Below are 21,080 nucleotides of genomic sequence, written 5' to 3'. Positions count from 1 at the left end.
CTTTCTTTGCTCATGAGACAGAATACTGCTTTCTTCCCCCACCCTGCATCAGTGCCTTGTGCTGAAATTTCCTTTCTTCCTGTGGTCTGGAGGAATTCTCCCACTTTGATGTTACTGCTGTAAGCTGCAAGTTTGGCAACTTTGTTCATGGAAAAGCACAGTGCTCCAGCAACTGGAAAAGGTCATTTTGAACAATTGGAATATTTTGTTTTCCATGTGCTTTTTCAGACATACACTTGATATTCTATGTGCTCTGTAACTCCAGTTGCCACTAGATGTGAGCAAGCACAGCAGAGGTGAACGCACCAGAGTGTAACAGGGAAAGACATACAAAAGGTAGGAGCACCTCCCCTGTGGAGACAGGCTGAGAGAACTGGGGTTTGTCAGTCTGGAGAAGAAAAGACTCCAGAAATATCTCAGAGCACTTTCCAGTTCCTAAAGGAGGCTACCAGAAAGCTAGAGAGGGAATTTTCACAGGACTTGCAGTGATAAGACAAATGGGAATGTATCTTCAGACTGACCAAGGGGAGGTTTAGATAAAACATTAAGTAGAAATTCTTCAGTATAAGTATGGTAATGCTCTGGAACACGTTTCCCTGAGAGGCTGTGGATGTCTCATCCCTGGAAGTGTTCAAGGACAAGTTGGATGAGCCTTTGGTCACTCTGCTGTAGTGAAAGGTACATGGTACCTGCCCATTGTAGGGGAGTTGGATCAAGATGATATTTAGGGTCCTTGCCAAAACAAACCATTCTATAATACAATCAGATTTTAATAATTAATTTCAGTTTTCACATTTGGAAAGAGGCTGAGAACAACCCTTTTCTCTGGGGAGGCTTGGACCAGGTGGCCACCCAGTGTGTCCACCACAGCTAATGATTGATTCTAGTGATCTGTCACAGCACTTCAAGTTCATTTTCCAAGCCTGATTAGCAGTGTCATGATCTATTTTGTATAGAATGTGATACACAAGCACTATCTAGAGGATATAAAGGAGATAATAATGACTATAGTTGACAACAGCTGACAGCTGTATTATAGGAGGAAAAAGTTTTAAGGTTCACCACGACTCAAAAACTGCTGCTGAAGTGGCATTAACCCTTAGGGTTAAAAGTTATAACAATTATTCTGACTTCTGTTGCTTCTAGGATTTGCATATTTTTGCCTGGCTCGTCTTCCTTTCCCTCTTTCCCTTTCTTGATGATAGCAAGGGGATGAGGGGAATAAGGAAGAACCAATTAAACTGGCAAAATGCATCACCTGGGTTTCAAAGAAGAGGCTGAAAATTCCACACAGTCAGGACAGTTCTGTATATGGGGAAATCTTTAGAAGAAAATAACTGCCAATTACCCAGCAGTTTCAGATACATTTCTGATATAGTGCATTAGAGAGAAATGAGAAGTCTCTCCTGTACTGCAGCAGTTGGATAATGAGGATTAAATCTGCTTTGCTGTCCTGTAGACCCTGCAGCATGAAAAGAGACCAGTTTCATTCTGAGAGCTTGCTATATGTACAGGTTCCTACCCACCCTATTACTGTGGGACTGGAGTGACTATCAATAGCAAGGCCATTGGGAGATATGAAATTTCCTAAATGTTTGTCTCTAAGATTATTGTTTTTGAGGTTGAAATGTTTTGTCTGAGTGTTTGGAGAGGGAGAGGTTGCTAGAAGCTGCAGCCTGGCACGTTTCCTATTGGGAAACACATCTGAAATTAGCTCTGATCCTGCTTGGTTGTTTTATAAAAGCCATAAAATTGTTGGTGCCTGAGGAGGAAGATGATATCCTGCAGAGGTAATGCCTGCACCCCACATGTGAAGCTCCACAACATGAGTTGGGTTGATCCAGAATGATGGTTCAGCACTGGGAAGGGTAGCTGGATCTTGCAGGATGACCCAGGTCTCTCTGACATGTCACACTGAACTGGCCAGGGCTGGAGCCACCTTGTGATATTGGGGAAAGCTCAGTACCTCTGTAGATCCCAGCCTCAAACAGGAAAGCAATTCCCTTCCTCACCAAACATCGCTACTGTTACTGCAAGCCTCTTCCCCTGGGAAACCACCCTCATCCTAATGAGGATGGGACAGTTCCTGGGAAGGAGAACGGAGCCCAGAAGGTGGATGGGCCCATTCCTCCCTTCCTGAGCTGTTGGCCATTTGTTCCCCAGTATCCATATACAGTGAAAGGACAGAGAAGAGAGAGGGAGGAGGGATGATGCAAGGCAGAGCAGTTCTGAGTTACTCACAATTGCTGAGTGTGGTCATAGGGAAGGATAAGTTCATCCTGCCTGAAACTTCATGCTGTGAATGGCAGCTGGATGCTCTTTATCAGGAACCAGAATGAGCTGCTGCAGCAACAGCTGAAACCACTCACTTGCAAAATGTGAGAGTTGGTGACTTCTTTGAAGAGCTGCAGGTGTGCAGGGAGATGAAGAAGAAATCAGAATTCTTTTTCCTCCTGAAATTGCCTGGTTTGAGGGAGATACAAGTGGGTAGCTATTCATGGAACTGCTACTTTCACTTAAGAGCATTACACTGATCTCACAGACAAATGGAAATCACCTCTTTCTTTAAAGAAAATGAGCATATTGTGTGAGTATGCAGAAAATGAAGGAATTGGCTCACATAGCGCTCAAAAGAACTTTCTTCCTTCCTCCAAATTGTGGGCTCCCATCCACATCAGCTGCTGGGCTGGAAGTGGAAGTAGTTGACTTGTTGACTCACCTGGCTGCAGAGGACTTTGTGGGTAGGTACTGTTCAGATGGCTGCTGGGACAGCCAGCTTCCCAGATAATAAGAGAAATTCTGTATTACACCAATATATCCTTGTCCTGACATTAAAGCACACGGGACAGTATAGGCTTTGTATGTTTGGGATGAGTCTAACAAGCCTGGGTAGCAAATAAACATCTTCCCTGCATTTCCCAGGTACCTCTCCCACTGCTTCATTGAATCCTTGCTGGTTCAGTTTCTTTCTGGCTTTGTTCCCTTCTGTTCCTCTCCTTTTCCATTTGGCTCAGTCTCAACCCTCATTGCACCACAGAGACTCTAAGAAAATTCTGGTAGCTCTGACTGAGCAGAGCAGCCACATCAGTGTCTTGCACACTCTTGGTCTTGATCCTTGTCCAGCAGAGGCTGTCAGCTGCCAGCAGATTCCAAAGTGGTCTGTGAGTATCATCTATGGGGCACATAAGAGATAGCTAAGAAAAGCAAATATTTATTTGTTTGTTTGTTTATTTATTTATATATCTATGACAAATTTTCAAACCCAGCTCAGCTCCAGCTATCTGCTGGAAAATAGCTAGAGCAGAGGAGTTCACAAACCAAAACTGGTTTTGTGGGCCAGTGGAAACCATTGCTTTGGAGTGACTCTAGTTTCCTTTAACCCTGACTCTTGTAAAACCAGAGGTCTGACCTGTGGCAGCAGTACGGATTCAAACCACTGCGTGGAGCCAAAGAAACACTTTTTGAGCAGCTCTACAGCTCCCAGATCCATCACCAGGATGCAACACAGCCCACTGCAAGTTAAATTCCCAGGTGGTGAGATGCTGTCTCCAGGAGAGAGCCTTGCCTGTGAGATAACTCAGCAGTGCTTAACAAATCTAAATAGCTGAGCAAAACCATCCTCCGGTGCCAGTCTGTGTCCTGCTCGAGCTTCAGCACAGCCATGCTGGAGACCTTGGCTAAAGGCACACCCTCAGCTGAGTGCACACAGCTTACAGCAGGAGCAGCTTCCAGCTCTCCACGTGTCATTGATTTCACAGGTGCTGCTAAAAATGCTAAAATGCCAAAAATGCCATTATTCCCTTTATAAAGAGAGCCCTTCTGACGCGTAGGGGGCAGGAGACATCTTCAAAGTAAAGTTGGACTGTGCCTTGCCAGGTTTGGGCAACCAGGTGGTATCAGGGCTGTTTTCTTGCATGGCCATGATCTACACAGACAGGTGGTACTCAGACCATTCGTATCCAACTTCAAAAAGATTTTGGGGGCTACACTGGGAACTGAATGGGCAATGCTTAGCTCTTTTTCCTCTTTAATGGCAATGGCTTCCCATGAACTGTGCAAGTAGGACCTGTGCTGGGCTTAGGAAGATGAATAATAGATGATGAAAGCGCAAAACTAGCAAGCAAACGGACAGTGGCACACAGTGGAGCACCATGTACCAGAAATGAAGGAAAACTTCCCACCACATCTCAGCAAACGGGACTGCTGGTAATTTAAGGTTCTTTAAGTGCTTTTCAAGCAATAGTGTTCATTTTAGTCAGATAGGATGGCTCCAAACCACTGTTTCGTGCATCCAGGACTTGGAAACGATGTGCAAGAAGAGGAGCCTGTCCTTCCAGGGCAGCTGGGCGGCCACCGTGGGCGGTGGGTGCAGCACGAAGGGCTCACAGCCTCTGTGTGCTGGGAACGCTGCCTGGCACCAGCACGTCCTGAGTCAGAGCTAAAATATGAAAGAAATGGTTTGAATTCTCCCTCGGAGGATTGCTGTTCTACACGGGTGCCAGCAGCTGCGTTTCAGCCATTCTTGGCAGCAGCTCACTGCCGAAATGGAGACACTCTCTTCCCCCACACCATGAGTGTGTGTGTTTCGGGAAAACTCTGGGGGAACTTGCTGTTTGTGGTTTGGGCTGTGCAGGGAGCGCAGGTGGGTCCATGCCAGCAGTGGCAAAACAAGTGACCACCAGCAAATGAAGCTGTAAGTGGTCTCTGTTACTTGCAATGTTCAAAGTAATGACAAGGTGACAACATAGGATACAGGCCCACTATAGCGGGATATTTGAGCCATACTAGGTTTTCCTTTTTTTGTTGTTGTTGTTGTTTTGGGTTTTTTTGTGTTTTGTCTAAACGTGGAGAATTGATATGGATCGTTCTGGTTTTTACACGGAAAATACCGACTTTACACGTGGCAATAGGGGAGCCGGGGATGGCTCGGCTGTGAAGCTGATGAGGTGCCCAGTGAGGCAGGGATGTTTCCACGCGGGGCAAGGAGCTGGAGGGACCGGGAGGGTGAAGTTTCTCCATCGGCCACTGGCGGGACACAGGGAGTTGAGGCGATGCGGGGGTGCGGCGGTGCCGGGCGGTGGCGTGGCTGCCGGCGGAGGGGAGGGATGGCAGGCGGGGCCGGGATGTGCCGTGCCGGGGTGTGCGGTGCCGGGCGGGGCGGTGGCGGCGATGGCGGGGATGGCGGAGGCGCTGGCCAAGGAGCGGGCGGTGGCGGCGGGCGCGGGGCAGCACGACCGCGCCGTGCCCTACCTGGGGCAGCGCTTTGAGCCCCTGCGCCAGGAGTGCCTGCAGGGGGGGCGGCTCTTCCAGGACCCCTCCTTCCCCGCCGGCCCCGCCGCCCTCGGCTACCGGGAGCTGGGGCCCCGCTCGCACAAGACACAGGGCGTCGTCTGGCGCAGACCCACGGTAGGGCGGCGGGGCAGGGGGGGATCCCCGGTAGCATCGATTCCCGGTAGCGTCGTTCCACAGCGTCACCCGGCTTTTCTCCTTCGCCCACGCCGTAAATTTGGGTGGATTGAATGGTGCGGGGGCGGCGGGCGCGGTGCGAGCCCTCCCCGCGCTGCAGAGCCGCTCCGTGCAGCCGCGGATGCTCGGGGCTCCGCGGGCTCCCCTTCGCTCCGGGGACAGGCTGGCAGCGATCTGCTCTGCCTGGAAAACAAACAAATCCCAAAAGTCGTTCTCCTCTCTATCCACAACACTCCGTGTGGACAGATCGCTTTGGGTGGCGCTTGGGGCCGTCTCTTCCGATAACTCTTTCCCTCAGCAGAGCCACGAGTTGAGCACCGTGTGGTTTATTCCCGAAGCAGCCCTGCCAGCCATGGGAGCCATGGGGTCGGGTGGACTCCGGGGTGCCTCCAGGCACGTCTTGGTGTAGTCAGTGGTGGAGAGGTAATGGCAGGGCGGTGTGTGCCCGTGTGAGAACCAGTGCACCTCCTGGCACGTCCTGTGAAGTGAGATGGCTGCACACGAGCTTTGCTCACCAGCTCCCGTTCTCACCGTGCTTGGTGTGCCCGCACCCATTCATGCCCTGCTCCGTCTCTGTGGTGTTCATCCGCTGTGCTCAATGGTTTGGTTAATTCGCTGCAAGTGGGGCCTTGTTCCCTGCCTTACCTGCGGTGTAATGCAAGGTTTGTTGTGTTCCCAGGAGCTGTGTTCCAGCCCCCAGTTCATAGCCGGCGGTGCCACTCGCACGGACATCTGCCAAGGGGCACTAGGTAAGGCGGGGGCACAAATTGAGTTTTCCATGTGGTGCTGCCCCAGGACAATATGGTTTCCACATGGCTGTAACTCACTCTGTAAATACCCCCTTTTGCATCCTACCCCCTCCCTTCATGTCAAATCAGACCTTTCTCACCTTTCCTTGGCATTTGCAGGTGGGGACCGTGTGTGCGGCCACTGAGCACAGCCTTTCTGCATGCACCAAACAGGGGTGGCACACACTGGTTTCCTGATGGCTTTTCTGATCGTGGCCAGTTCCTTCCACGTTCACATCCCTGTGAAACAGCCTGATTCATTTCTGTCTTTAGCAGCCTGCTTGGAAGAGCAGGACTTCTTTTTCCCAAGTGGGAGAGAATTCTGCCGAGCAGGAGGAACCTCCTGAAACCTGGGGAGATGCTGTAGAGAGAAAAGAAGTTGTATGGGGGTTTTCCTGCCAGTTGCCAGCTCTTGAGGAAGACAAAACTGGGGTGTTTCAGGAGGGATGGGCCAGCCTGTGAGCCCTCTGCTTTTGCCATGGCTTCTGCTCAGTTTGTGCAATGGCAGCCCCTTGGTGGGGGCTCCAGGGGAGTTCTGGGAGCTGCAGGGAAGTGCCAGGGAACAGTGAGGAACAAATGGCTTAGCCTGGCTGGGAGTGCACAGCTATCCCCATCTGGAAGCCTCTCCTGCCTAGCCTGACAGAAGGGGTTTCAGGTGGAGGATGTCTGCAGAGATATGAGGAGAAGAAATAAAGTGAAGTGAAAGCAATAGGTTCCTATTCCATAGCTGTAGTGAGAGGATTTTAGATTAGACAGACAGCGTGGTTGAGAGAAAGCTCTTCTGCAGGAAACATGACTAATACAAGCTGTACTGTGCTGCTGCACTTGGCAAAGGAACCAAGTTCTGTTTGTTTGCTTTCCAATACTCACCACACTGTGACTTAGCTTCTAGTCCCACTGCTGCTATTTGTGGGTTCGTGTTCAAAAATGTAACAGGCAGAGAAGCTTATATTTTGTGCTTATGTTCTCATTCAGAAGTTTTTTAGGTTAGTGCTTTGACAACCACACACAATTAGTATAAAAAATCCATGACAGTAAAAATACTTAGATTATGAGCTTTGTTCTCCTCATGCCCCAGTACAATTGGTGGTGTGGGTCAGGCTCTGTTGTGCCTCAGGTTGTTGCCATGTCACCAGCTTCCTTCCTGTGCTCTCTCCACCCAATACCATGTCTCCCACCATCACTGGTTTGGCATGAAGCATGTCCCAGTGCTTTAACACACTTGCCAGACATCTGTTATCTCTTCTTACTGTGAAACTTTATGGTAAGAAGTTCTTCAAATTGAAATTAAAGTTTTCTGTTATGCCATTTCAATAGCTGGCATTTCTGTAGAGATGCTGTTTTCTGGAGTCACTTAGTTGTTTTCTGCCTTCTGCTTTTCCAGCTTTTCTCTCCAGATGCTGTGGCAGCAAGAGCATGAAAGATTTGAAGCTTCATTTTCGAGTTGTGAAATTGCTGTTGCTAATACCAAACTCTGTTTTAAATTGATGAAAGTGTTTGCTGCCCTAGTGGTCTTTGGAGCAGTCAGATGTTCTCATGGGCTTGTATGGGATCACCAGAGGATATGAAATGACTCACAGCTGGTATTTTTGTACCTCCTGACTATATCTGAATCAGAGGCTGTCAGTGTTCTTGTTTGTATCTCCTTTTTCACCATCACTAAGTACTGTGATGACTCTCCTGGCTGTCTCCTCATGAATCTGGACAGGATTTTCCTATTGTGTGACAATTGTTGATTAAAAATTAGGTGCTTTTGATCTTATCTCTGTGTAGCCACTGAGTTCCAAAGAGCCTGGATGGATTCTCTGCTCTTTCACTTCTTTTCCCAATGGGGCTGGCAGATGCACTGTAAAAATGCTTTTTTAAACTTTTTTTTTTCCACTGCCCTATCTGACAACAGCATTTGTACTGATAAATTTGGTTAAGCTTCCATTTACTTGAACTTTGTATTTATTTGAACGTTCATGTCCCGTCACGTTTTAGGATGTTATAGAGAAGATTAAAGTGGAAGATGTCAGGTGCTTTTGAAAACCTGTACTTCTTATTATGCTGCTTCTTTTCTATAGGAAGCTTTTGTAGTCTCATTTATCCCCCAAAAGGCTTGATCAAAAGGCAGCAGACCTGTGCCCATGGGAAGTTGCACTGCTGTTGCTGAGCCCTTCAGAACATCTGAGAGTACTGCAGGGACAGATGAGGCATCCAGAGCTCACAGACTCATCACATCTGCATGGCAGCTTCTTGACAGGGAATGTGTTACCAAACAGCTCAGCTAAGGAGCAGAGTTTCTTCTAGCTCAGGAGTCTTTGGCCTGGTGCAAAGAATTTGTTTCATTGCTTTTGACCTGGCCTATAAGAAACTGGTGCATATAAGGCATAGCTGATCATCAGTGCAGAAAAGGTTCTCCAGACACCAAAGTTCTACCCCTTGGGATTTGGATTATCCTTTATTCTCGCCTTGGGAGGTTTTTTTTGTTTTGGTTTGTTGTTGTTGGGTTTTGTTGTTGTTTTGTGGATTTTTTCCTTAGGAGAAACTCTTGAAGGCGAGTATTTGGAGTTGGTTTTGCAGTATCAGATCTGCAAAGTCAGTGATGGTATTTGGTTCCAAATGGCAGCACATGAGATGTGGTGACTCATTACAGCTGAGGGGAGGATCTGAAGCCAGAGAAGCCTGGTTCACCCCTAACCACCTTTTTTTTTGTAATAAATGTCACCATGGTGTCACAACACTGGGGTGTAAACAGCACAGGATCTCCCAGCTGCTGTTTGGATGCAGGTGTCTCCTCCTTACGTAACAAATGTGTGAAAAAATAACAAATTGAATAGGTTGAATTTAGAAAATCAGTCCCATGGTTTTCTCATGCTGGCAGCCACTTTACTGCCAGTGGGTTGCCACAGCCTCGTTTTTGTAACCAGAAAACTTTCTGGAGTGCCTTGGTATTAATATGAATACATTCAGTAGCTGTTAATCTAAGACTGGTTTAAAACAGTGATGAGTCTGTGATTGGCAGAATGTACATTTTCCCTTTTACCCCATACTCTGACGTGAGCTGTGCTGGGACCAGAGGAGGTGCCTTTTGCTTACAGCCCTTCAGGCATTTGATGGGTGTGTTTTGTCTTTTCTTTCCAGAATGGCTAATTTTAAGCCCTTACGGCTATTTATGCTCACTTTGCAATTACTTTTTTTTTTTCCCTAACATTCTTGTTACAGCTGGAGATTAGATAAATGCAGAGATGGGTATATGGAAATAACAAATACAATAAAACATTGAAAGCAAGAAAGAGTAAGCATGACAGGACAAATAATAGTGCTTCTTGTTAATATGTGTTATAGATAAACTCACAGCCTGATAATATTCCCTTTTCTGATAACCTTGTTCTGCCTACTGTTCATTTACAAAAATTATTTATGATTAATGTGGCCTTGGTAACACTCCTTTCAGACTCTGAGAAACCTGTCTGTCAGCCTCTCCTTGGACTTTTCTTCCCTATCAAAGGAAAATCACTGTCAAGAACTTTACAGAAGCACCAGTTCTGGAAGTTCACATTATTTGGTAATGACCATGCTCAGGCTTGCTTAGTGCAGGCTGAAATTCTAGGTATAATCACAAGATCTGTTCTCACCCAGGGTCTGAATTATCAGGTGTGCTTTTAGTGATGGCTGTTCACAAAGGAAGAGATGATATCCTGGCTACTGAGTGCTTTTAAGTGTGGAAACAAAAGGATGTCTTCCATATATGCTGCAGCTGCCTTTAAACCTCAAGACCTTGCCCAGAGTTGTCAGAGTTAAGATTTGTGTTTGACTTCAAGTTCTTGTTAGAAACCAGTATAAAGTTCAACTGAGAGATTTTACAACAGGCTGTGATTTCAGTCTGCCTTGATGGGACAGCTAGAAAGTAAAGGAAATTCTTTACAAATTCTGCTTGTGGGTGTGGAGGTCCTCTGGAGGGAGTTTCTCCTTGAATTTCCATGCTTCTTACCTCCAGGGGAAGCATGACTCAAAGATGTGTTACAGCATTAAAGTGTATGTTCATAATCTGGAGGCTTGATCAGCTTCTTGGACAAGCCTTCCTGAGCTGCTGTTGCCATTTGAATTGTTCATTTGTTCTGCCTGTGCTGCTCCCTGCCCGCCCAGCCCCTGCCCAGGGTATGGAGTAGAAATACCAATATTTTTTGGGAAGAATGGTGTGACAGCTGCCCTCTGAGCCAGACTCTTTCCTCCTGGCCCTGTCTTTTGCAGCAAATGCCTTTGCTACCTCTGGATGCAGGTCCCAGGGAAGAGGGTCTCAGCTCCTTGAAGGAGGCAGTGAGAGGAGTCACCACTTTGCAGGGCAAGATGGATGTGCTGTGACAGAGAAGGGAGGGGAATTTCATCATTGCTTCATAGCCTGTGACAGGAGAATAGCAAGGTGACTTTCCTGTTTAAAAATGTCTCTGACATGCTGAATTTTCCATTGCAGAGCAAGCAGCCAGAGGCAGGACTGAAGGGAAAGTTTTATGTTCTTCCCCTCTGGGCTGTGAAGCAGTACAAGAACCTTAGGTTTTGAAATTATTCTGCAGTTTCCCCTCTACCTTTCCTGAGATGTGAGAAGATGTGTGGGACAGACGGATTTCACGGAGCTACTGCTGGGGTCAGCCATGCAAAGCAAGGGCAGCCTGGAGAGAGCTGCAGGTTATCCGTGCTCCTGCTGCTGTTGTTGTCTGAGCAGTGATGGATTTGGGCCTGAGGGTGGACCTCGAGGGCTGCTTTAGAATTAATTCACCCTGAGACTTTCTCCCATTTGGATCCCAGCTTTCACCCACAAGCTTTTGAGCCTTTTCCCCTGGGAGAGAGGTGGCTGTGTAGGCACTGCTGCTTTGCTGGCTTCTGTCTGCTGACAGCTGTGGCAGGTTCACACACTGAACCTGCAGTCCTGCAGGACTCTCTTGTGGGATCTCAGGTGCAATACCCACTGACCTCTGCCCACAGAGCAGGGGAACAGCAGATCTGGTAAAGGTAACAAGGAGTTTTGTGTCGGGCTGTGGCACTCAGGGGATCACCTGGATCTCTAAATCTCTGACCACCGCACAAATGGGCTGCAGAAGGCCGTGGCTGGGCAGAAGGGTAACTGCTCTGATAAAGTAAAGCTGGGCTCTGAAAAGAATTACAGAAAGTAGAGGTGTGATGTTTATAGAGGTGAAGTCTCTTCCTCCCTCTGCGTTGCTGGAGACAGTGTGAAAAACACTGTCCAAGGCAGCCTGTGGTCTGCAGCCTGGTGTGTGTTGGCTCCATCCCAGGCAGGATGAGGTGTGTGGGACTGGGAAACAGTGCCTGCCTTCAGGCCTTTCCTGCCTCTCTGTGACTGTGCTGGAGACCAGACATGGGACTAAACAGAGAGGCCTCGAGCAAGAGCCTCCAGAGATGTGTAAGGTGAAAGGAGCTCCTGTTCGCAGGGAGGATGGCAAGAGACCTTAAACGGAGCTTGCCCACAGGACAAGTCTCTGGATAGCGAGGCAACATGTTTATTAAACATGGGGAAGGGAAAAGAATGCAGCCTGTGCCTGAGAAAACACTGTCCCTTTGAGGAGAAATTGCACACCTAAGCACCTGTGTGTGCCCACAGGCTCTTTGCCTCTTCTCTGTGCTGCTTCCTATCATGCAGGCACTCAATTGAATATTAAGTTTTCTTTCCAACAGTGCCAGAATGGGAGATAACTGTGGTGGTAGGTCAGAAAAGGTCTGCTTTGACTTTTTTTTATGACTTTAGTCTTGAGGAAACACTTGCCTGGATCTGGAGAATATTTGCATTCATATATTTGATCTGTCTCAGAGATAAAGTGATGGGAAGGATCATCCTATCTCAGCTGAGGGAATTATTGGTTATAATGCACAATCCTGATGCAATGCAAAAACTAAAGTTTGAATAATAAATGCTGTCTGGTTTGGGCTTTGTTTTCCTTTTCTTTTTACAGGGGACTGTTGGCTCTTGGCAGCCATTGCTTCTCTCACCTTGAATGAAGAGATTCTGGCCCGTGTTGTTCCCAAAGACCAGAGCTTCCAGGATAAATATGCAGGAATTTTCCACTTCCAGGTATGTGGAAAACAATCTTTTCCCCTTATTGGGCAGGAGCCAGTGTGGCTGGCTATGTGTGATCCATGTGTGATCTTTCCTGGCATGGCTCTGTGGGATGTCAAAGAGCCAGACAGAAAAAAAAGGAGACATCTAAAAAGGGTGGTGGAAGGAACAAGGCCATTAATCAAAGATCTGGGAGCAAGGGCTGCCTTTGTGGTCCTTCCTCCCTGAGAAGAGCCAGCTGAATATGTGCATCCCTGAACAGGGTGGGTGAAGCTGGCTGGGACAGGGATTACTTTTCCCCCAGGGAAATCGCCATTCAAAGATAAATGTCCTGGTGACAGGAGTGCACAGCATGAGGTGGTGATGGATGTTTGTGCTCTCTTTCCCTCAGTTCTGGCAGTATGGGGAGTGGGTGGACGTGGTGGTGGACGACAGGCTGCCCACCAAGAACGGGGAGCTGCTCTTCGTGCACTCGGCGGAGGGCAGCGAGTTCTGGAGCGCGCTGCTGGAGAAGGCCTACGCCAAGTGAGTCAGGGCCAGGCTTCCCCCACTCACTTCCCTGCTTCTCCATAGCATCCTCAACTGCATGGATGCTGTGCATTAAAGTGTCAGTCTGCTCATTAGCCTTTGCAGCTTCTGGGGATCCCCACAATGGCTCCTTTGGTACAGTGTTGTTGACAGATGCCTAAGACAAGGAGCCAAAAGCATTGGATTTGTTGCCAGCCAAGAAAAGTAGCTCTTGCATCTCATGGTGAGGCTGTTCCTGGAGCAGTCTGCTGTCACCAGGGCCTGGGAAGTTCCATTTCATGTGCTCTGTGCACTTCTGAGGGCTTGGCAGCTGCAGTGCTTCGGTGTGCAAAGCACATCAGTCCATGTGCCCATGTCAGTGTTCAGTGCTCATACCTGAATCTCCATTTTTGGGTTGGCCAGAGAGGAATTCTATCCTCTAGTTCTACTATTTTGAATTGACTTAAGAAATTTAGATCTGCTGAAAATCAGACCCATAAAGGGATTTAAAGGGATTTAAAAACTGTAGAACTAGAGAGGGAAAATTGTTTGGTCTTAATTTTTTTTAATATATTATTTTTTCTTCAGATATTATTCATGGTTCCTGTCATTGGTATGACTGAACCTGCAAGGTGTATGCATGATTGTGTAATATTTTATGCTGGGCTTTCCAAGTACAGAGGTCTCAGAAGCAAAGCTGAGGGTCACGTTTGTAGCTGCTGTAATGCTCCTGAAAGCAGAAATGCCGTGACAGCTGGCACATTGAGTGCCTCTCCTGAAGGAAGATGAGAACAGGGAGCCTGATGGCTGTGAGAGAAGAGGAGAACAGGGAACCTGATGGTTGTGTCTGTCTCCCATTTTGTGCAGGCTGAACGGATCATATGAGTCCCTCTCTGGTGGCAGCACCACCGAAGGCTTCGAGGACTTCACTGGTGGCATTGCAGAGTGGTATGAGCTGCAGAAGCCACCCCCCAACCTCTTCAAAATCATTCAGAAGGCACTCCAGAAAGGCTCTCTCCTTGGCTGCTCCATTGATGTGAGTTAGCAGGTTTATTTCTGGGTTCTTGCTGTGCACACAGGCTGGGGGTGGACCTCTGCTGCACCCACAGGAGCTGCACACAGGATGCCAGTCCCCTCTTCCTATGGTTCCCTGCTCTGCCTTGTGCCTGAATTTGACCCACAAATGTGACCCAAGCATGTGCTCTTCGTGGGGGTTGGGCTGAAACAAAACATCTTTAGTTCATGTAAAAAGCTCATTCCCTCCCTTGTGCCTCTTCCATGGGACCTTCTGCTGTTTAGTAGGTTCATGGTAATGAACCACACAGGGAACTTGTTAGGGGTCCTGATGGACATCTGTGTTCCTAAGAAAGCCTTAGCTTGGCAGCAGGATGGCACAGGCTAAGAGGGTTTGGACAGAGAGCTCTTGGAGTCAGGTGCTCAGAGGTGACAATGTCCATCCTTGCTGCAGCCTTTTTGTTGCACAAGCTGTACCTAAAATGTTCCCAAAAAATCTGGGCTCTGTTCTTGAAGCAGAGAGTCTCGGACTGTTGCCAGACCTTTAAAAGGTTTTATGGGAAGACACATTGTCTGAAGCTGGACCCAGATGGGAAAGAGGAGCTTTGGCCCTGCCTTCAAGGATTCAGCATTGCTTTTAGCCTTACTGAAATGAATCTAAGTATTGTTATTGTGGTAATCACCCTCCTCTCAAATGAGATTGCATGTTAGTTATGTCTAAAGGGAAGGTAAAATGTTTACAAAAACTCCATTCATAATATAAATGTAAATGTTTCCTCCCATTTTTCAAGTTTAATCGGAGTCCCAGGAGAGGGAAGCTTCACAGCAGGAAAAGTGCTTGGTTAATGTCAATTTGACTTCATGATATTTTCAAGGCCTGTTTTACTTGTTTGCATTTAGATAAGAATCTGACATCTGGATTTTTGCCCCAGACTGATACAAATCCCTTGGGTGGTTGGGGAGGAGAGTAAATATATTATGTTGTTGATAAGTGCTGGCACTTTCTGTAGTGTAAATTAACTGTTGCTGAGTTTATCCTTAAAAAAAAAAAAAAAGTGTAAAATCTTTCCTTCTCATCTGCAAGAGAAATAGGGACACAGAGATTAAGCATTAAATGAAGAGTGTGCTGAGGGGCAGTAATAGGCTATGAATTGACAGCAGGAGTCCTGCCTGCTCAATCCAATCCTCTCTGTTTGTTTAAGCTTCAAATATTGTTTAAAGGTCACACACTTCTGAAATGGTGGAAAGACAGTGACAGCCACATGTTTCATAGGTGGTTAAACATTCGCTGCCTGGCAATAAGTGACTTTTCTCTGCAGTGTTTAAAGGCCAGACTGCCCAAGCAATGGCTGTGAAAAATTGAGAGGGGATGTGCCTTCAGGTATGGATGGCATCCAAAGTTCAGCCTCTTCCCTTGCTGCAGAGCTGGGGAAAGGGAGGGGAACCTCCCACCCTGCTTTGGAGCTGAAGGGGATGTTTTGACCCTGCAATTTGCTGGACCTGGGTGTGATCCCAGTGTAGCTTCAGGCTGGTCACTCCATTTTTCTCCTGGTCCCTTGAGAATATGGAGTTTATCCAGCGTGTCCCTTTTGGAGATGCACAAGAGTGGCTGCACCACACCAAGTGTTTTGGAGCCAGGAGGGAACTTTGCTGCAGGGCCAGGTTTCTGATGAGCACCCATGGCACAAACATGGTCCCTGAGGTTCCAGCACCACCACGTGTGCTGCTGTCCCCTCTCCCTGCTCTGCCACACTTGTTGCCTTGGTGCAGCAGCTCAGCCACTCTTGCAGCCTCACAGCGAGACGAGAGCACAGTCGGAGGGGGAAGCTTTGTTCTGTTGGATCCCCTGCCTGTGGGAAGCTGCAATCACTGATGTCCTTTGCTCCTCAGATCACCAGTGCTGCAGAAACAGAAGCTGTCACTTCCCAGAAGCTGGTGAAGGGACATGCCTACTCGGTCACTGGGGCAGAGGAGGTAGGTGTGCCACCTCAAGGTGCAGCAGCTTTTGTGTGTGGCAACCACAAACCCATCTTCAACCCTGCAAATTCTTAAGTGTCACCCGTTTTACTGAATTGGGTTTTGAGTCTCTTCCTTCTGAAGGAATGCTTAATTAGATGGTATGTTTTGGATAAACACAGATTTGCCTTTCTGGGTGTTTGACCAAAAAAAAAACACCCTGTTTTTCCATAAGCATGGCTATTTCCCACTGAGCAGGGTGGTGAGCAGCTCTGTGCAGAGGTCATGCTACCCTCTGCTGGTGACCAGGCCCTTCAGTGCAGCTCTGTACAGCAGGCCACACTTTGTACCTTAGAAGCACAGCAAGAAATGTCCTTAGCAAAAAAAAATCATATGTTGTTGTCCCTGAAGTGCCTGCTGAACAGCACCTTTCAGCTGGGCTTGGTGCTCAAACACAAGGGGCCTGCCCAAGAGCGGGTGACTGGTGAAGGCAAGACAAAACGAAGGAAGCAGATCATGGCATCCTTCCATGTGTGCAGTGGATTCTTGGTTAGCTCACTGATAATTGTTTCCAAAATGATTCCTGAAAGCTCAGGGTGAGGGGTAAAGAGCTGCTGACGTGCTGTGCTGGTTTGTGGGTGTGCATTTGGTCTTCTCCTCACAGCAAAAGCCGGGAAGAGGGAGTTTGTTCACCTTCATTCACCAGTAGGCATGATTTAGCCAGGCTGTTCCTTTGGAGGTCTGTGCAAACTCTGTGAGGGTAGTTCAGCTGGGGTGTCATCTCTGGACTGTGCTGCTGCTGCTGCTCTGCAGCTTTCTTGGCTTCAGGCTGCAGAGGTGCACCAGCTCCTGCCTCAGGCGGGTGCTGTGTGCTCCCCAGAAGCAGTGGTGCTCCCACTGGAGCTCTCACAGCTGGGCTTGGCCTGGCCTCTGGCTGTTTGCAGAGACCAGCAGATGGCAAGAGGAGGGGCTGAGGCTGCTGCTCTGTGGGGCACTGGTGTGGTCAGAGGGGTTGTGGCCAGTCTGAGTGTTCTGGCTGTCGTAACAGTCTTGTCTTACATATAAGCAGGGGGGTAAAAAGGCATTTGAATGTGAATAGACAGTTTATATCTAAGTGATGACTTTGAGAAATATCTCTGTACCTGCTTTTTGGCTTTTGTATAGCAGTTTTACATTCCCTTTGCTTTTAATCCTATCAAAGGTGATTTTTTAGCAGCACAAATCAGACATTTTGGTTTTCATGGGCTTTGGTTTGTGCATGCTTGTAAAACTTGTCTGGACAAGCCTGGTTGTGTGAAGTTCACTCAGAATCAGTTGGACTTAGGTCTTTTGGAGCAGATGTGTGCATGTTGTCATGCCTAGAACTGAGATACTTGCTCTGTTGTGTTTTTAATTACTGTAGAAGATGAGAGAGGGAGTGTGGTGCTGAGTCCCTGGTAACTCTCCATACACTTCTGATCCCATCAGGTGAACTTCCGAGGAGCAATGCAGAAGCTGATCAGAATCCGAAACCCCTGGGGCGAAGTGGAGTGGACTGGGAAATGGAATGACAAGTGAGTCAATGGCTTCCTTGCTGCCAGTAGCCCTTTCCTGCAGGGGTGCAGTCATGTTTCTGTGCTTTTGTGTTTCCTACCTGAAATTCCTCTGCAACTCCTGTCTGGATGTGGTGTCACATGGAACTGTTTCAGAGAGATGCATTCCCTCACTGTCATCTCCCTCCTAGCCATCACAGGATGTGGTGCCTCTCATGCAAATTCCAGTCTTTGTGTAAGATGCAGTGGTTTGGTTGGTGAACCCTAGAAAGGTCCCGGTAGTTTCTGCTTATTTACCAGCCTGGATTCAGTGGTGAGCTTCTGAAAACTCACTTTCTAAAAGGGCTTTAAAAATCCATTTCTGCTGTTAGCCATCAAAGCTGGGGTTTACCCACTTCTGTGGCTGGGCAGTTTTTATTCTGACTTCCTTTTTCTGTCTCAGTCCAGGCATTAGCACTTTCTAAAAATAACACCCTGTTTCTCATCATTCCCTTGGATATTTGAGAAGTGAGGTATTTTATGTGCCAGGTGCATCTCTTTTTAATTCTGCAGTGGTTTGAGAATTCTGGATCTGCTGAAAGTTAGATCTTGTGCCAGAAAAGCCACATTAGGGTTTCACCTTTCCCATGGTAGCTGATGTGGGGTTCTCTTCCAGCTGCCCAAACTGGAGTGGTGTTGACCCTGAGGTGCGGGAGCGACTGACCAGGAGACACGAAGATGGGGAATTTTGGTGAGTGTCACTGGGCTCCCATTCCAGCAGAAGGGAATGTCAACTTCTCTGCTTTTATTCATGCAAAGTAACCTCTCCCGGTGTGCTCTCCAAGACGAGTGTGCAAATTCACCCCAACCCATAGCGCTAAACCACAGTGACAGGGAGGGAGGATGGACAAGGTATGGAAAAGCTGTCCCTGCTGAGGAGACATTGCCAGTGGCATTGCCTCCCACAGGATGGCGTTCAATGACTTCCTGAGGCATTACTCCCGCCTGGAGATCTGCAACCTGACTCCAGACACCCTGGCAAGTGACAGGTACAAGAAGTGGAGCCTGCTGAAGCTGGATGGGAACTGGAGGCGAGGAGCCACTGCAGGGGGCTGCAGGAATTACCCAAGTAAGAAAAACTGGAGAAACCTTTTACTTGTCCACTTGTGCTTTCTCTGGGAGCTTCCAGGAGATGGTTTAGGATGGGTGATGGGATATCTAGGACTGATCTCCAAAAAGTGCAGGTGTCTGGGAAATGTGGCTCCCTGATGAGGGTCAGCTGTGGTTGTAAAGGCTGGGGTGGGAGTGGGCAGGGCAGGGCATTGGTTTTTCTCTTCTCACAGCTGAGTTTGGCAGTCAGAGCCACTTCTGTCCTAGCTGACATGTTCAAACATCTTCACGGTTGCTGTTGAAGAAGCCTCTGAGCAGTTTGCTTAAATCCACTTCCCAGACACTTTCTGGACAAATCCGCAGTATTTGATCAAGCTGGAGGAAGAGGATGAGGACCCCGATGATCCTGAGGGGGGCTGCACTTTCCTCGTTGGGCTGATCCAGAAGCACCGTCGGAAGCAGAGGAAGATGGGGGAGGACATGCACACCATCGGCTTTGCCATCTATGAGGCAAGGAAGGCTGTGCAGGAACGTGGGAGGAAAAGGGAAAATCATTCCCCCTATAAATGGGATAGTGCAGTTCCCATGCTGGGCTTTCCATCAAAACTCAGATGGGTTGAGTTGGACAGCAGCTGCAGCAAGGAAGCCGTAAAGAAAGAAAATGCTGCATTATTGTCTTGCTTAGCCCCTGTCTCTTCTCCCGATGGTAGAGGGGTCAGAGAGGCAGGAGTGTGAAAGAGGAGATGGGGAGGAATAGTAGAGAAATTGAGCCTACAATAAAAATCAGGGTGGGCTGCAGGGAGAAGATTCAGCAGGAAGCCACAACCAGCCAGGCTGTGCCAGGCTGTGCCCACACTGCCCCAGGTGAGCCTCACCTGCCTCAGGGATGGAGCTGGGAGCTGAGCCAGCACTCAGCCTTGTGTGATGTGCCCAACACCCACCTTCCCCTCAAGCCAAGTATTTTTTTCTTTTTGGTGTTGGCTTTTTTGTTGTTTTTTGTTCAAGAATGTGGATGTCCTTTCTAAGTAATGGTGAAAACCAGGTGGAAATGCCATTCAGCAAGCAAATAACTCTCTCCTTTTCTCCTTGCAGGTGCCCCCAGAGGTATGTGGCATGGGTTGGTGGCCGAGGTGCAGAGTTGGGGCTCAATGGCTGGTGGGAAGAAGAGGTTCAGAGGATCCTACTCCATTGCAGGACAACATGGCTGCACAGTCTACAGTTAGAGGCCATTTATTCTGGAAGGGCCCCTGAGCCCACATTGCATTTTCAGAGTGTCCTGGATTGGGATAAGGGTGCTCAGTGCTACAGAAATTCCCCAAAGCACCTCTTCTGTGGCTCTTCTCCCAGCCCAGCCCCACACTTTCTCTCCCAGAGCACAGCTGCTTTTTCCAGGTTTGCACAGAGCTCATGTTTGCCTCATGAATAATATTCCAAGGAGGTGTTTATGTTCATTTCCCTAAGCATTACCTGTTTTGGTTTCTCTCTATTTCTACCTGCAGGCAGCTAATAGTACACCCTAGGGGTCACAGAGGGGTGGCAATGCAGCCATGCCTCTGAGCTACTGCTCCTCAGAGGAAGGACTGAACCCAATACTGGGTTTGCTGTCCCTGTGAGGGTCTGTGTGAAGCAGCTGGGACATCCTGTGGCTGCTGAGGCTGTGCCTAAATGAGAGGCTTTTATGTAAAGTATGGTTTCATCAACAAAAGAAAGGGGGCTACTGGCTAATTAAATTTCTTATGTACTTTTTTAATGCCTTAGCAGTGCTCTGTCACTCACCTTACTGGTTAAAACACTCATTTTCATAAAAAAAATGATTCTAGCTACAGTCCCATGACTCTTTTCCCCCCAAAAGGTGGAATTTTGTCTCCTACTATTCAGCAGGTCTGACAGGTTTTTTAAATTCTTTCTTCATTCTTAAAAATCTGGGAGGACAGGAAGGAGGAGGTTTCTGAGAGATGCACATTGCTGAAATTGGCTTCTACGGCTGAAACAGCCCAGCAAAGGACCCCTGCAAAAAAGACCCCATTCTAGAAGATCACAGAATCATTGAATGATTTGGGTTGGAAGGGACCTTAAAGATCATCCAATTCCAGCCCCCTGCCATGGGCAGGGACACCTTCCACTAGATGTTACACTCCAAATATTATTTCATTATTTTGTTTTGTTTTATTCTTGGAGCCCTCCATGAGCAGGCTCTGCTCACAGGCAGCCTGACCTCAGAGGCAGAGCTGAGCTGCAGGTGGCACCAGCTCTGGGCACCAGAGGGACATGGCTCATGTGTCATCTCAATTTAAAGAAAAAATTATTGGTGGCAGAATTTTCCCAGTGTCTTCAGCCACCCATCATCATCTGCAAAGCAAATGCATGACCTGAATGATTTATTGCTTATTTATTGCAAAATGCATTTGCAGCCACATCTCAGGAGTCCCACCCCCTTTCTCTTATTTTTTGCTTCTGTCAAACTGACATCTTTTATTTTCTTTTCTTTTCTTTTCTTTTCTTTTATTTTCTTTTCTTTTTATTTTCTTTTCTTTTTATTTTCTTTTCTTTTTATTTTCATTTTCTTTTTATTTTCATTTTCTTTTTATTTTCATTTTCTTTTTATTTTCATTTTCTTTTCTTTTATTTTCATTTTCTTTTCTTTTATTTTCATTTTCTTTTCTTTTATTTTCATTT

At 47.6% G+C, this 21,080-nt stretch overlaps 1 protein-coding gene across 1 annotated transcript in view; it reads left to right on the top strand.

Annotated features, from left to right (window-relative positions):
* The first annotated feature begins 5,160 nt into the window (after positions 1 to 5,160).
* The window catches only part of CAPN2 (calpain 2), a 23,326-nt gene continuing 7,406 nt past the window's right edge, over positions 5,161 to 21,080 (top strand). The window contains exons 1-11 of the mRNA XM_015623347.2: positions 5,161 to 5,406; positions 6,146 to 6,215; positions 12,203 to 12,321; positions 12,698 to 12,831; positions 13,681 to 13,849; positions 15,718 to 15,801; positions 17,251 to 17,336; positions 17,971 to 18,045; positions 18,263 to 18,423; positions 18,745 to 18,914; positions 19,497 to 19,508. Coding sequence (XP_015478833.1) covers positions 5,170 to 5,406; positions 6,146 to 6,215; positions 12,203 to 12,321; positions 12,698 to 12,831; positions 13,681 to 13,849; positions 15,718 to 15,801; positions 17,251 to 17,336; positions 17,971 to 18,045; positions 18,263 to 18,423; positions 18,745 to 18,914; positions 19,497 to 19,508 — 1,317 coding nt within the window. The 5' untranslated portion in view covers positions 5,161 to 5,169. The remainder of the gene's footprint in view (positions 5,407 to 6,145; positions 6,216 to 12,202; positions 12,322 to 12,697; positions 12,832 to 13,680; positions 13,850 to 15,717; positions 15,802 to 17,250; positions 17,337 to 17,970; positions 18,046 to 18,262; positions 18,424 to 18,744; positions 18,915 to 19,496; positions 19,509 to 21,080) is intronic.

Source organism: Parus major, chromosome 3 (genome assembly GCF_001522545.3).
Source record: "Parus major isolate Abel chromosome 3, Parus_major1.1, whole genome shotgun sequence".
Classification (NCBI taxonomy): domain Eukaryota; kingdom Metazoa; phylum Chordata; class Aves; order Passeriformes; family Paridae; genus Parus; species Parus major.
Note: the sequence above shows the minus strand (reverse complement) of the source record. Positions and strands in the feature narration are given on the sequence as shown.